Source organism: Aphidius gifuensis, linkage group LG3, assembly GCF_014905175.1.
Source record: "Aphidius gifuensis isolate YNYX2018 linkage group LG3, ASM1490517v1, whole genome shotgun sequence".
NCBI classification, from domain to species: Eukaryota; Metazoa; Arthropoda; class Insecta; order Hymenoptera; family Braconidae; genus Aphidius; species Aphidius gifuensis.
In genome coordinates, this window is record NC_057790.1 from 23,785,352 (window position 1) to 23,803,059 (window position 17,708).

The 17,708-nt window shown below is 23.2% G+C and overlaps 1 protein-coding gene across 1 annotated transcript; it reads right to left on the reverse strand.

Moving 5' to 3' along the window:
• Positions 1-531: 531 nt before the first annotated feature.
• On the reverse strand, positions 532-14,632 carry LOC122851077 (serine-rich adhesin for platelets-like). The gene is made up of 4 exons (XM_044150128.1): positions 14,566-14,632; positions 6,762-6,920; positions 4,472-6,356; positions 532-3,829 (listed from the first exon to the last, which is right to left on the reverse strand). The coding sequence occupies exons 1-4, from the start codon at positions 14,630-14,632 to the stop codon at positions 577-579; spliced, it is 5,364 nt and encodes a 1,787-aa protein (XP_044006063.1). The 3' UTR covers positions 532-576.
• Between the last annotated feature and the right edge of the window lie 3,076 nt (positions 14,633-17,708).

The following is a 17,708-nucleotide window of genomic DNA, read 5'->3' on the forward strand; positions in this document are numbered from 1 at the left end:
TTATTTAAATGAAAAATTATTTATATATACTGGTCGAAAGGAATAAAAAAACTGTTTTATAAAATGTTTTTTTTTTTTTTTTAATTTTATTAATAAACACGTAGTAATATTTTTATTTATTTTTTTTTTTTTATGTACAAGATACATAATTTCACACAAATTAAATATTAAAATGATTTTTTTTTAATTTTTTATATTGATTAATAATATACAAATAATAAACTATTATTAGTTTTTTTTTTTCTTTTTTTTTTTTTTGATAAAAAAATTAATTTTTTCGATTTTTTAAATCAAGTCTTGTAGAAATTTAAAGAAAATATATAAAGAGAGCATATTTAAATCTTTCAGAGCCTCGAAATCTAATGATTTGAGATTGAGAAAAAAGTTTTTTTTTAAAATACACTTTAATGTGAATTTTAAATTTAAAAAAAATTCATATTAAAGGGTATTTTAATAAAATATAATACCAATTGTTAAGAAAAAAAATTTGGCAAAATATGAAATCATTAAAAAAATAAACAAAATACAATTTTGCCAAAAGAAAATTTAAAAAATATTTAATACTTAATGAAATTATTATTCTTCACCATTTATTCTTTTTTGCACATTACCTAAATATTTAGCAAAATTTTCAGATGCATGTTTTAAAATTGATAAGCCAATTCTAAATTTAACTTCAGCAATTTTTTTGACAAAATTAAATGCATTTAAACCATCCTCAATTGGTGTTGATGTACTGGTTGTTGGAATTCTACTTGTTGTAATTTTTTCAGTTGCTTTTGTTGGATAATTAGTTGTTGATTGTGTTGATGAATCAATTTTATTTTCAACAGTTGTAACATCAATATTACTATTTTCTTCAACTTCATATTCTTTTGTTTTTGAAATAATTTTATTTGTTGTTGTTGTTGTTGTTAATTCTTCACGTGGTTTATCAGTCGTTGTTGTTGATGTTTTCATATCAATTTTAACATCTGGTTTATCTGTATTCATATTATTCATATCAGAAGGTAATGCAGTATCAATAATATCTAATATTTCATTATTAAAATCATCTTCATGTTCATCTTTTTCACTTCTTGTTGGTATCATTTGTATAACTGATTCACGTTTTGCTCTTATTTTTACTTGCTCATCATTCCTATGATAAATAAAATCATCAATATTTAATGATCTTGGTCCATGTTCAACTGCAACAGCAGCTGGTTGATTGACACTATCATCATAATTATTATCATCATTATTTATTGTTAATGGTTGTGCATTTGGTTGTTCAATGATTTTTTCTTCTAATGGATTTTTTAAAAATTTTAAACTCTGTGCAATCTGTTTTTCAAAATCAGTTGGTATTGATTCAGTTGTTGCTATAATACGTCGATTTTTATTATTAACATTATCATCATCATCATTATTATTATTATTTGTATATTCTTTTGGTATATTACCAACAACAAATTTTCTATCATTATTATTATAATTATCATTTCTATGATTTTTATTATAATCATTATTTTGTTTTTTATTTGTATCATAATAATTTTGTATTGTTGTTAATTCAGGATATTTAAATTCTGTATTTTTATATTTTAAATCATGTAATTTTGTATTTGATACTGCAGATGATGTTGTATATTTTTGTTCATTTTTAATTGTTGTATATGAATCACCATATGCACCATCATATGTCTGATATCTGTATGGATTATTAACATAATCTTTGCTACTAATAAATTTATCATCATTTGGTGTCATACCTTGTAGTACTTTTGAAAAAATTTCTTCTTCATTTTGACCAAAATTACCACTATATTCATCCATATTATTATTGTTATTTGTATATTTATAATTTTGATGAACAATGTCATTTCTTCTTGCAATAACACCACCAAATGGATACAAAAAATAACTGGCTAAACCAAGACCAAGACCAACAAGTGACATTACACCAAAACTAGGCATAACTTCTTTGCTTAAATAATTATAAATTTGTGTACCAAATGGTTTAGCAACTTGTTTTTTTTTATTTTTATCATTTACATCAGGAACGACTTTTGATTCTTGAATTGTATTATCAGTTGGTGTTACTGATGATGCTACAGAGTCAGCTATTTCTTGGAAAAGTTCAGATACTGATCCTATACCAAGTGGATCTGATTCTGTTGATTCTGTTGTTGTTGTTGTTGATGATGATGATGATGATGATGGTTTTCTCCTTCTTGTCTTGTTCTTTTTTCTTTTTGGTTTTTTTGTTGATGATGTTGGTGTTTCAGATGTTGTTGATGTTGTTGTTGATGTTGCTGTTGTTGTTGTTGTCGATGGAGATGTTGATGTTTCAATTTTAGTTAATTCAGATTTTAAATTTAATTTACCATCAACATGTGAATTATTTAATTTTATATGATCTTTATTGGTTGAATGTGATGCCTTTTTTCTTTCTTCAATTTTTTCAATACGTAAAATTGGAGCATTAACTTTTATTGGCTCAATTTCAATTGTTGTTGGTGTATCAATTGGTTTTTTAAATTGAATTTTTGATGATATATTATTATTTGGTTTTGTTATTTTTGATTTATTTATATTATCAGTAAATGTTGATGTTGAATTTAAATTTTCATCAATTTGAGAATCATTTATTGTTGATGGTAAATTTTTATTTGAATCAATATTAAAATTTGCTTGAATTTTTTTAGTAAATACTGCATTTGGTACTGATTCAATTTGACTTTTTGGAGTTGTTATCATTGAAATTGGTTTAAATGTAACTTTTTCAATTTTAGATGTTGCATTGTAAATTTGTGAATTTAAATTTTTATTATTAACATCATTTTTATTTGATTGTTTACGAATAATTGATGGTTTTGTAGTACGACTTGGTGTTGGTTTAGCAATTTTCATTGTTGTTGTTTTTGTTACAGCTGCTGATTTTGGTGTTGTTGATCGTGGCTTTGATGAGTTACGACTTGTTGATGATGATGATGATGTCTTTTTATCATTTTTATTTAGCTCATGAGCATTGATTGTTGTTGTTGTTATTGTTTTAACTGTAGCTGATAATTCTAGAGGTTTTTCTGTTGAATATAATTCAGCACGAGATGTCATTATTGAATCAACTGTTGTTGTACTTTCAGATTTTATTGTTGGTAATTTTTTAACAACTGTTTTTTGTGTTATTTGTTCAATTGGAATAACAGTTGTTGATGGTTTAACAACATCTTTTTTTAAAGTCGTCTCAATTTTATCCTGATGATTATTACTTATTTTAAATGGAAATATTGTTGTTTGTTCTTCATTTAAGATACCACTAGCTGGAATATTATTTTCTTGTTTTTTATCAAATGGTTTTGGTGTTGTTTTTGGTGGATTAACTTGTACCCAAGTTGAAATACCACCTGCTGTTGTCGTTGATGGTGATTTTCTGTTGAATAATGATGTTGTTTTTGTATCAGATAATTCAATTTCTAGCTCTTCATCTGTAAGTGCCATTGCTTGACCAGGATGACCAAAATGTGTATAATGATATTTTGAATTAACTGGTCTAGTATGACTATTATCAGATGATAATATTTCTGAATTATTTGTTTTAACAATTTCCATTTTATTATCTTCATTTAATTTGTTTGTATCATTTCTAATTATTTCCTCAGATTTTTGAGAATTTTTTTCGTCTGGTTGTTGAACTAGCAGAACCAAGCTTGGCTCAGCTTCTTGATTTTCTTTGATGTTCACCATGTCATTACTTCCAGAGACATTCAACAGCTGAGTTGCAACTGTTCTCAATGATTGATCCATGTGCTGATAATGATTTAGTTCACGTGTTGGTAAGTCCACTCTGAAAACACATAAATTTTATAAATTACTATCACATACATAATCGTTTGTTTCATTTTTTTTTTTTTTCATACAATCAATCAATTTCGATTGTAAATTTTCTCTTTACACTTTCTAATCATTTCAAATTTTTTTTTTTCAATACTTACCTATGTTTTTCATAATATAATTCAATCATCATATTTACAAAACAAATAATTTAAAATAAATTTAATATATATTTTTAATAATAATTATAGTATACAATAAATGACAAAAAATATGATAAATTATTTAGAATATTTTATTTATTTTACATAAATAATTTATATTATTTTTTTTCTTACTATTTCTTACCTGAAAAAAAAAATGATTAGTAAAAAATATAAAATTATGATACAATCTGATCATTTGTTTATAAAAATTTAAAAAAAAAAAAAATATGATAGTAAACGAGTTATATAAACTTTATAATTTCTAGCATTAATGTCTTAAAAAATTTGTCATTAAAAATTATTTACGTTTTTTTTTTTTAGTAATGAAAAAAATTTATAATTAATAAAATATCGAAAATCAAATAAATAAATGTTAATAAAATTGATAATAATAAATAGTATAAATAAATTATTAATATTTTGTTTTGTTTTTTTCTTTTTAAATCTATCTACGTCTACTTTTTCTTCTTTTACTTTTCCACTCTTCCCAATTTCTATTTTCATTGAGTGATTGTCTAACAACTTCATCAATATTCGGTGTAAATCTAATATTAACTTGATCAGATGCACGAGCAAAATCAAGACCTGTTGTAAATGCCCAAGGGAAAAACATTGCACCAACACCAAGTACACCAGCAGCAAGTGCTGCAAATGGTGCTGCTGCAATTGTAAATAAACCATAATTAAGTGGATTTAAAATTGTTAAATATGTAAAGATTGATGTAACACCATCAAGTATACTAGTTGGTGATAAACCAAACATATCATCATCATCATCATCATCGTCGTCATCATTATTACCAGCATTAATTGTTGTTAGTGCTGTTGAATCACCATTACCACCACCAGCACCACTAAGTAAACCACTAGCACCATTACCAAGTACACCAGCCCCAGCCAAACCAATAAGCTGATTACCAATACTAGGTAAATTTGAAGCAACAGCACCTGAACTAATACCACTACCTATAACTGATTGACCAGCTGATACACTACCAGCTTCAGAAAATTCTGATTCTGCTAATGCATCACCAGCATATTCAATATTTGTTTCTTGATTAACATCATAAGGTGAAGGATTACAATCATTACAATTAGTATGATGATTATTATCATCAGTAATAATTTGTTCAGTTGGTTGTGGCTGTGGTGGTTCTGATATTTCTGGTAATTGTGTTGGTGGTGCTAATGATGATGTACCATGAAAATGATCAAAAATATGATCAAAATGTTTATTAGGATAATTATTTTCAACCTCATCAATCCCCCCATCAACAACAACATTATCATTACCATCAGAATTTTGATTAACATCTGAATAATAATTATTTGGTAATTTATTTTGTTCAGTTTCATCTATACCAACAATATCAGCATCAAAATTATTTGTACTAAGTACTTGTGAATTAATAATAATATTTAAATCTGTACAACCTTCTTTACTTTGTTGTATTGTATTATTAATTTTTGTTATTGAATTAATTGTTATTGTTGGACAATCAGAATTAATAAATTGTGATTCTTGTGTATTTGTGTTATTTGTTGGGATAAACATTATATGAACATTTGGTGGTTGTTTTAGTGTTGATGTATTTGTAGAATTTTGATGTGTCTCATTGATACTTGTATTTTGTTTATTTGATAATGGATTTGTTATATGAACAATTGTATCTTGTGATACTTCAGATGTAGGACGATACACTGGACGTTTTTTATTTTCATCAATTGTTGGATTATCAGTTAGTAAATCATCAATTGTCGTTGATAATGATTGGGTATTCATTGTAACAGGATTATTTGTTAACAATAAATTATCTGAACTATTATATTTGGGTGTCTCATCAGGTAATGAAAAATCATTTGCTTTTTCATCATCATAAAGAGCTAATGAATTTTCAGTTGATAAATTTTCATTGATACCAGGCTCAAAAGCATTTGTAAATGATTGTCCAGGTTTAAAATCTTGACTAACTGTATTACTTTTATTATCAGCTGATGAAAATGGAGGTATTTGAAGCCATTGAATAATTTCTTGGACATTTGGATGTGATAATTGTTCACGATTATTTGATAAACTAACAGGTTTTCTATTGCTATTATTACTTTGTTCAATTGGTTTAATAGTTGTTGTTTTTATTAATGGTTTTTTTGTTTTTTTATTGTTATCATTATTAATTGATGTATATTTTTCGTAATTTATAAAATCTTGAACTGTATTGGGTGGTTCATTTGGCCAATTTTTTGATTTTTCATTAAATATATCGGGTTTTTTGTTAGTTGGTAAATTAATTGGTACTGGGTAATTTTTTATTGGATGTTTTTTAATAATTGTTATGTTACTTTGTTTATGTTTTGTATTAAATAAAAATGGTGACGATGATGATGATGATGATGATGATGAAAATGTAACTGGTCTAATAACAACTAAATTTTTAACAACAGTTGGTGCTTTTGTTGTACTTGTTGTTGTACTTGTTGTTGTTGTCGTTGTTGATAATTTTTTAACTGAATTAATTTTAGTATTAATTTTTTTATGTTTAAATGAATCATTGTCATTGTTAAGTATACTTATTTTAGCAATATGACGTAAGCTAATATCATCATTTTTAAATCCACTATTATTATGATAAATTTTAACATAATCATTTTGTAATTTTATTGTATTATTTGAATTATTATTAATCCAATTTCTTGTTAATTTTGAACGTCTTGATGATTGTCCCATACTATGTAATATACCTGGTGTAAAATTATTATTATAAAACTTATTTCTAAATGGATTTTGCGAGCTGATTGTCGATGACCAATACCTGCTTCGCACTTGTTCATTATTTTCATCATCAATAATGCCTTTGACGATTTCTTTTTTAACTTCCTGTATTGCTGTTTTATTTTTTTCTGTAAAAAAACAAACGCAATGATAAGTATATAGTTTTAAATGGAAAATATATAAATTAACATATTGTGACATTTTGATGGTGAATATGTTATTTATTACATGATAATCGTGATTGTAATAATATTTATAATTCTTACCAATTTGCTGGGGTCTCGCATCAACCTGGGCCAATAAAATAGCACCGAGGATTATGCATACTAATTTGAGTTGCATTTTTACACTGTAACAAATAAATAAATAAACAATTTAATTAGTAAAAATTTATTTTTAATTTTATACAATCAAATTATAAATTTAAAAGAAAAAAATTTCTATCTAAATATTGGATATTTCGAAATTTTATAAAATATCATTTCGAAATTACGTAATTATTTTTTATATGTAAATTTAATTGTTTTTTTTAAAAAAGAAAATATAGTTAATAATAATGTGTATTCTTGTCACATTTCTTAGTTACGAATTTTTTATTTATTTATTTATTTTTTTATTTAAGAAATTCAAGGCTAGAGTTTGATGCTGTCTTATTTTAATTCGATGCTCGTAAATTTCTACCACGTCAATGCCAATAAAATTCATTGACACCAAAAAATTTTTTTATTCAAATATCTCAAAGTAAATTTAAAAATGAAAAAAAAATTTCAAAAGAAGATATAGGTAAAGAAATAAAAAAAATAAAAAAAAAAAAATACAGTAAGAAAGATTTTTCATCAATTCTTTTACAGTTTTTTTTTCTCACAGGTTTATATACCTATACATCAATTCTTTAATCTTTTTTCATGACGGTATTTCTTTTTCATTTCTTCATTCCTTTTATAAATCTATATGTATATATATTTTTTTATTTCATTTGGAAGCGCGCATTCAATAACGGGATCAGCGTTCCTGAGCCTCGACGTTCCGTTTTGCATGTGTCGTTGTCTCATCGTCACGCCTTAATTCCATAATAAATAATATACAATTTTATTTTTTTCAATTTCAAAATTTATATAAGAATGTTACTACAGACCCACATACAGATTATTATTATTTATTATCAAAAAAATATACATTAGAAAACTACCTATACGCATTGTAATAAACAAGAAAAACCATGTCGAAATAAAAGTAGTACAATCGATTGAATAACAACAATATCAATAATAATAATATATATTTTTTTTTTATTTATTTAAAAACAAGTATTTTCCGGTACGTCGAATGTTCCAGGCGGAACAGATGTTTCATAAATATACATAAGATCCTGCTATTTTCTTTTACTCTCGTTATGAAAATGATAAAAAATGATATTAGTTTTTATTTTTATTGTAGCCCACATATTATAATAAAATAAATATAAATAAATAAATAATAAAAAACAATATTAAATTGTAGTTTAATCGTAAAAACAAATATTTTGAATTTATAAATTTTAAATTTAATGATTGTATCACTGGGTCAGTAACGCTTCTTGAGGAAAAATATAAAAACAATCCCAACAGGGCAACACCTGCTGGAAATAAACTGTGCCCCTTATTTTTTATATTTAATTATAATAAAGTTTCGCAACCAGAACGTACTAAAATCACTCAATCTCAACGATATACGTAATTCAATTTTTTTTTAAATATTCTAATTACTGTCTTCTGCAGCATTAATCAAATTATTAAACTCTAAAATTAATAATTACCATAATTTTGCATTTAATTATGGATTTTTTTTATACAAAACTTACCCCGAGATTTGACTTTTATTATCAGCAAATCAACCCCATCCACAAATGAATTTAAAAAATAAAAAATAACACTTTTTAAAACCGAACTTGACCGTTTATATTATTTATTACGATTTGAATCGAAATTTACTCTAAATTATATCGAAAAAAAAAAAAAAATTACTATTTTAAACTCGCGAAAAAAAAAAATATTTGAAACAATTTAAAAAGCAAAAAAAATACGATAACGATTATCTTTATTTAAATTTGAAAAAAAAAAATAAAATGAGGTAACAATTGAGGTAAAAAATAAGACACGTTTGGAGACAACACTTGAAGATTGTTCGAGGGCAATTCTTCGACTGTTGATGCACGGCTGACCGAGTGTTCGTCGTCCGTGTATACGTACCACTCCTGGACACAGTGGATGTTGGGAGGTGAGGTCCGACTTGTAATCCCCAAAACCCGTTATTTTGAAAAGGCTGACAGGTACGTATACGGTTTTGTATATAAAAGATGAGTTGAATGACCCTATATCATGTGTCTATACAGTATGCTAAGTATTTTAAAAATAATCACACAATTATTGCCCACCACCGCCCCTCTTTCAAAAGGTTAATAAATGTTATATTGTTTTTTTTTTTTTTTCAAATTATTTTTCTATAATGGGGCTATTGAAAAAGAAAAATTATAGCTGCAAGGGTTTCTTCATTGTTTGAATATTTAATTTGAAAAAAAAAATAAAAAAGATTGGATATAAAATACTAGTTTGTAGACATGGGGTTTTAAATGATCCTTGAATCTCAGTCCTTTAATGTTGTCCTAGGCAGGTGGATGGAATTTTTTTTTATTCTTTTTTTGATCCTATCTCCTCCCTTGATAAAAATTTTTCCCCTTCGTCACTGATCTTCCCACAACTAAGTGGTCTAAATTCCTGTATTTTTTTTTTTTTTTCCATTTACAATCTAATTTTATTATTATTTTCTTCTTTGATTTTTATTTTTCTAAATGTAGTCTTGAATTTTTTATTATCTTTTTTTATTAAGGGCTTTTCTTTGTTTGTGGCTGAACCAAGTTGTTTTTTTTTTTTTTTTAAATATATTTCTATGGTGCAGGGTAATTATGTTGATCGGTTTTTATAAACTCATCATGACGCTTTAGCATGATATCCATCTACTTTATTGTTAGAGTATTAAAAAAAAATTATTTTCAACAACAAAAAAAAATATAATATATAAAAAAAGACAATTAATTCAAGTGTCATTATTTTGTCACTGTGTATTTTGAATTTATATTTTAAAAAAAAGAAATCAAAAGCTGTAAAATGTAACTGCATTTTTTATCTTGATTAAATTTGAATTAATTTTTGTATTAAAATATAAATTATATGATAATTTTGCTTGATAAATTATTATTTTTTGAATGAATGTATTATTTTTTATTGCTATATAGAAATATTTTTGAAAAGTGCATTGGTTTATTGGTGAGCTCAATGTTAGACGTGATCATCTTGTGGGCGTAACAAAAATAAAATATACCGTTTTAAAATCGTGGCTTGATTTACGTCATTCAAGCATTAATAATCATGAGACACTTACAAAATTTATTTGTTATTAAAAAGAAAAAATTTATATCAATATACATACGAGTGTACTGAGTGCAATGATGCACTTTCATCAATATAAAATTGCACATGTCACTATGACTTTTAAATTAAAAAACAATACAGTAAATTATATTTTATTTGTAATTTTAAAATTGCATATAAACTACATATAAATAAATTACACACATCCCATATAATAAGCAAGGAAAAAAACAACATCTTTTGACAATAAAAACTGTAATTGAAATATCAATTCACAGCATCAGGTGAAAAATATTCACCGAGTTGTAAATTTTCTTGGAATATAAAATTGCATGTTCACTATAGATTCCCCAGGTCATAGGACAATTTAAAAGAAAATACATGTAATGTATACAAAGAGAGTAAAAAAAAAATAAAAATAGATTAGAAAAATTGATAGCCAACAAGTAAATAAACAGTACAAAGATCCGTTTCAAGATCAACGGTCATGTTTCTATGTCGAAATGTTTCTATGTCGAAATAAACAATAAGCTTTATAATGTTTTTAAAAAAAAAAAAATTTCTTATTTATATATATTTAATATATATTTTCAACAGCAAGTTGGTAGTTGAATAATAAAAATATAACATTTATTGCAACTATTATAAAATGAAGCTAATATCATTGCAGTTTTTCAGTATGAAAAAAAAATAATAAATCAAAAAACAAATTTAAATTCACATTAAGCTATGTAGGACATAGCGGAAAATCCAATATCATATATATGCTGATTTAATATTTATTTATATTTTTTATAACAATAAAAAAATATATATTCAAATGATATATTTTTAGGAATATACAATGGCATTTACTTTGAATGATAAAAAAACACACCCCTGTCAGCTTAATCAACTTGATGATGATGGTGATGGTGATGATGATAAAAAAAATAAATAAATATTGCTAACGAGATGAAAAATATTATTAGAAGTGGTCATGCGATAAATTACACAAAGCATTCATGCCAAAAATTTATAAAGTACCTTTTTTTCTTTCTTTTTTTGTCAAGTTTAAAATGTTATCTTTTTCTTATGAATCATCATAAATATATATGAATTGTTAAGTATGTTTATACATGTGTCATTCACTTGGACTGATGATAAAAGTACCTGTCATTCGGTGCTTTGTTGTTATAAATCAACATCGTTAAAATTAAAAATCATCATTTGTCAAGATGATAATCATAAAAAAAAATTTATTTTTATTATCATTTCATTTGGGAGATTATTTGGATTAATTTTTTAAATGGTTTATTTTTTTATGTGAAATAATTATTGGATATATTATATTTGGTATATAAGTGAATTTATAAAATAAAATAATAAAATATTCGCATAAAAATCATGAGGCTTAAACGGCAACGGAGTGTAACATAAATTATGAGCTTGTAAACTGCTTGTTTTTTTTTTTAGTATATAATTGAAATTATCATCAGTTGAGGATCAATTTTAAATTGCTATTATGTACTTTTTTACACTACAAGAAAATATATAAATATTTTTATTTATTGCTTGGTTCGCGTAACACCAGGTGCAAGCAGCTGATATAATTTTAATATTCAGTAAATTAAAAATAAGAAAAAAAAGCTTAAAAAAATTAACAATACATTTAAAAATTTTCTAATTAATACAAAATTTTTAATGATTATTTTTAAATGGAAAAGTAAAAAGGTTTATTTTTCAATTTCTTTTCTAATTAAAAAAACAATTTTTTTATAATTTATTTTAAATAAATTTAAATAGAAAAATTGCTAGTATATAGTTTTAATTTTATTCAGGATTTTTTGTTTTTAGTTTTCAGTTAAATATTATTATTATATGTGCCCATTAGAACTCTAATTATAAATTGAAATAATAACTTTGAAAAAACAAAAAAAAAAAAGATAATAAATAGGTGAATATTCTAATTCAAAAATCCATGTATATTATTATTATTTTTTTTGATGATAGATAATTGTATAACACCAAAAATGATTATAATCATATAAAGCATGTAAAATTACCGGAAACCATAAAGGTACTTAATGAAATAAAAAAGTAGTTGAATTATAAAATATTTAAATATAACATGATAATTTATAATATCTTGATAAACACATCAGGGAAGTTTCAAATTACCCAGCGACAAAAATAAAAAATCATAGTAATTAACAAAAAATAAAATTAAAAATAATTATTTCTAAGAAATTAAGTTATTTATCAAATAGAAAAATAAAAAGAATCATAGAAGACCATACGTATCTTGCAAAAAAGAAGAAAAAATTCTTTTATGAAAAAAAAACTTGTAATAACGTTAAAAATATTTAATGGATTAATTAAAAATAAATTACGACGTTATTGTTTATAAAAAAATATTGAATAAATAAATTTAATTTATAAGTAAAAAGCTAATTCAATAAACTCTATATAAATAATAAAATAAAAAAAAAAAAATCTATTGAAATTAATTGTAAATAATAATGATTAATTAAATTTTAAATAAAAAATTTTTTGAGTTATAAAAATGCATATGTAAATAATAATAAATTAAAATAAATAAAAAAAATATATAAATTATTTTAAATAATAATAAATTAAATGAATTAATTCAGTTATCATTGAAAAAATAATAATATAGAATTTATTTATTTATTTAACATGTGTGTTTATATACTGTGCAATTTAAAACAACACCACACATAATTGCATTTTAGCATTATTGTCTATGAAAATATTCAATAAACTATAAGTATATAAAATTTTTTTTTTGTTGTCTATAAATTGTTAGTTAGTTAGTTAGTTAGTATATTGACTATGTGTAAAGAAAGCTATGTAATCATTATTTATAAATGTATTTTAATGTTATAAATAAACTGAGGCACTAATATACCGCTACTCTTTTCATACATTGATTATGGATTAATGCTCATGACTATAGATCATTTAATATCATTTGCATGATATTCATGACTGCATTTAATTCATATTTCAAATAATAATATACTACAATAATTTTTCATTATATAAAATATTTTTTCATCATCAATCTTGATAAAAATAAATGATCTAAATTTTAATTCATTTTTCATCAACCTTATTTTTTGATTTTTCCTTTATTTCTAAACTCTTATATTTTTTGGGACTTGTCTTTTTTTATTTATTTTTTTGTTTTGTCTGTGGTTAAACTGAATTTTTTATTTTTTTTTTTTTCTATATTTCTACGGTTGATAATCATGTCAAATGGTTTTTATACTCATCCGTTTTAATGTTAATTTTTTTTTTCCTTTTTTTAAAAAAAGTGTTCATATATATCATTTAAAAAAAAAAAAAATTAATTCAAGTACCATTATTCTGTCATTCCATGACTATTCAAATAGTATATTTTTAAAAATTTTAAAACATTTTTTTGAGTGTATTTGAACGCAGAATTATTTATTCTTTTATATATAGATAATTTTACTGATTTACAAGTCAATATTTGTTGTACTACTTTCATTTTTGAAATCATAAATTTAAATTTTATTTATCTTTTTCACTTGATTTATTCATATTTTTAAAAAATACTTAATCATTATTCATCTTAAAATTTAAAACACCTGTTTACTTTACATTTAAGTAAAATTATTATTAAAATTTTAATTTTTTTACTATTTTAATTGAAAAATTTTAATGTTAAAACTTAAATTGAAACATTAAATATTTTAAAATTGTTATACTATTTATCCCTCAACAAAGATATTTATATATTTTCTTTAAAAATTTGAATAAATTATATTCTTTTTCATGCTTTCATGATTTTTTTTCAAACTAGTATTAAAATTTTTAAGAATTTTATAATTTATTTCATTCGATAATTTTCATCACTTTAATAATTTACATATTATTATTTTTTTTACCGATAGAATTCCAGTTTTCTATTATTTATAAAAAATAAAAAATAACAAATTAATCCAATGGGGTTTAAATATACAATTTCAAAACGTGTAACTTGAGAAAAAAAAAAACCAGGCAAACAGGCTGATGATGATGATGGGAAGAAAAAGATAATAAAAAAAAAAAAAAATAGAAAAAACAATATTCCAGTAACAAGAAATCAGTAAATAGTTTAACGTGAAAGGCTGTTAAATTTTAATTCATGAATTTGTAAATTTCATCGTCAATATACGCTAATATAATATTTGTTTGAAAATAAAAAAATAAAAAAATCTAACACGCAAACTTCTATTCCGCTTTATGTACCGTTCAATCTCCATCAATTTATTATATTTTTTTTTGTAATAAAAAAATATTAAATAAATGAATACTTAATTTTTATGATAATAAAAATTATTTTAATTATTCTTACCGGCTTCATTTATTATAGCTGCTTTAATAATTCCACGTGAATTCCACACACCAGATTCGAAACTCATTGAACTCTTTGATGGTCCATCAATTTTTTTTTTTTTTTTTTGATAAATCCTAATTAATTTTTTTAAAAACAAATAATAATTAAATTTCTAATTTCAATTAGATAGTTTTTTTTTTTATAATATTTGTTTATTTATTTTTAATTATTATTTATTTACCTTTTATTATTTTAAATCGTCATGCTGATGATGCACCGCCGTTACAAGATAATTGTTATAATCGTAGATAATTTTATCTCATTTAGAATCTATTTTTGATCATAGATAAATTTTAATATGATACTGATTTATTGTTTTCAAATTTTAAAACACTTGTTCTTGTTAGTGATGCCGATGATAATCATGACAAGTGAATAATAAAAATTTTTTTTCTCAATCTTTAACTATTGGAGTAATATTTAAAACAAAGAAATTTATTTCCATCAATTTTCTTTGTTTTTAAATGTTTTTTTCTAGCCAAATATTTGCTAAATTTTCCAGCAGTTTTATTCCCTTTTTTTCAAAGATCAATTGAGGGTAAATTTTTGACATTTAGATATTATTTTTTTTTGATATCCTTGAGTATGTTTGTTCTTGATTTTTATTTCGGTAATAATGTAATTTTTTTGTTGCACAAAACAGACACCATAAAATATCTTTTTAAAAAATTGAATAATAATTTTTTTTAAAAACATACAAATTCATACATGTATATGATTAATGATAAAATTTGAATGGGCCAAAAAAAAAAATATGACCTTACTTTAAACATTGGTGGTTGATGTCTGAATTTGTACTGAGTTAAAACATAGACAGAAATGAGTTAAGAATAAGCCCCCGAAGTAGCTCGCTTTCCCATCATGCCACACTTGGAATAACCAACATTAAATAGTGGGGGATATTAAAATCCCTTCTTTTGCACTGTGTCCTATGGTTTATAATATGCCCCCTAAGATAGTACCTACATTTATGCAGTTCCTTCTACTTAAGTATCTCACCCACCTCATAGACACTTAACTTCAACAACTCCAACAACAACAACAACAACAAAAACTTCCCCTTTTTTTCTTTCACCATATTATATACACTTTTTAATTCCCCATCATCAACTCGTAACAAGTATCAAGTACCACAAGGATAACGAGCATACTTGTTGATACTATACAATAACAAAAAATTTAAAAAAAAACATGTTAACTATTTGCAAACGATTTATTCCCACGTATATACTATTTAATCATTCAAACTTTTACACATAACACCGCAATTCTCCAAGTGGAATATCATGTCATCAAATTTTCCTTCTTCTTCTTCTCTTACCCTCCACTAATTGTAATTCACATACATTTTACAATTGTTTTTTTTTTTAGCTGTTTAATTTTTCCATCTTTTGTTTTTCTGCCAAAAGAAATTACCTTACTCTCATTCACGTTCAGCAAATTTTTCATTTTAGAAATTTACTCGTTTTTTTTTTTTTGTTGAATTTATTTTATTCTTGATTCTGATATTATGATAATTTAAGAAAGAAAAAAAAATAACAGATTTATTGTAAAATGTATTTATGTATATCACAACAATACTAACTTCCATTAACATACTTATTTTTTTTTTTTTTTTTGTTAATTTTTTTGAGTACAAAAAATCATGGGCTTTCGTGAATTTAAATTAAATTAATATTCAATTTTTTTTTTTTTTTTTTTGTTTGTTTGATTTATTAATTTGATGGTGAATTAAAATGTTGAATTAATGTCAGAAGTGAGAGATATGATGATTAAATTGAATTGAATTTATATACGTAAAATTGAGGTCAAAAAATATTAAAATAGATTATTAAAAAAAAAAGGTGAGGTAATAATTATCGTCAGTGTGAAAATTCAGCAACACATGAAAAAGTGTCACGGGTAATTTTTTTCTTCTTCTAGTGACAATGAAATTGAGTCAATTTACCACGGCTAAATTTTAGCATTCATATATGGTATAAACATTGTGGATATATAGACATTTTACTCCGCAATAATTACACGTAATAATTAGCATTACGGTACAACTGCACGTGCATATAAGAATCATGCACTCTTGAACACACGAGATACAACAACAACAAAAAGGCATATAGTAAAAAAAGAATTTATCATAAATATAATTTTTATTTGTATACATTCTTTGCTTTATTTACAACTTAACAATGTTCTACAAAGCATAGAACGCAATTCCTTGCAAAAAAAAAGGAAAAATTTTTTTATAAAAAGAAAGAAAAAACTTGTAATAACGTTAAAATATTTAATGGATTAATTAAAAATAAAATACGACGTTATTGTTTATTAAAATATTGAATAAATAAATTTAATTTATAAGTAAAAAGCTAATTCAATAAACTCTATATAAATAATAAAATAAAAAAAAAAAAAATCTATTGAAATTAATTGTAAATAATAATGATTAATTAAATTTTAAATAAAAAATTTTTTGAGTTATAAAAATGCATATGTAAATAATGATAAATTAAAATAAATAAAAAAAATATATAAATTATTTTAAATAATAATAAATTGATTGAATTAATTCAGTTATCATTGAAAAAATAATAATATAGAATTTATTTATTTATTCAACATGTGTGTTTATATACTGTGCAATTTAAAACAACACCACACATAATTGCATTTTAGCATTATTATCTATGAAAATATTCAATAAACTATAAGTAAATAAAATTTATTTATATTTCATTCACAGATGATTAACGTTATTAATTTTTAATCTATCAAAAAATTCATTGAAGGCATAATAAGTACTGTGAAATTAATAGTAAATAATGATTCAAAATTTAAACTCTATTATATTTTTCATCGTTATAAAAATGAGTATTAAGCAAATAATATAAATCAAAATAACTGACATCATAGAAGGAAAAAAAACTTTATTCAAATGATCATAATCATGATTTATTATTTTTTTTTTTTTGTTATAAAATTATAGTTCTCCAACCGCCCTACGATCATGACCTATTTTTGAAATATTTTAAAAACATATTTAAAACATTACAAGTACATCTTCCAAATACCAACAATAATTATAATTCTCACCGAAAATATGTTCT

Bases quoted from the DNA above. Each gene is read 5' to 3' on its own strand.
- LOC122851077 (XM_044150128.1), bottom strand. From the start codon at position 14,632: ATGAGTTTCGAATCTGGTGTGTGGAATTCACGTGGAATTATTAAAGCA. The intron at 6,921-14,565 runs GTAAGAATAATT...GTTTTTTTACAG, and splicing joins AGCTATAATAAATGAAGCCG to AAAAAAATAAAACAGCAATA. The intron at 6,357-6,761 runs GTATATTACATA...AACAAAGTAACA, and splicing joins TAATAATAATTTTACACCAG to TAACAATTATTAAAAAACAT.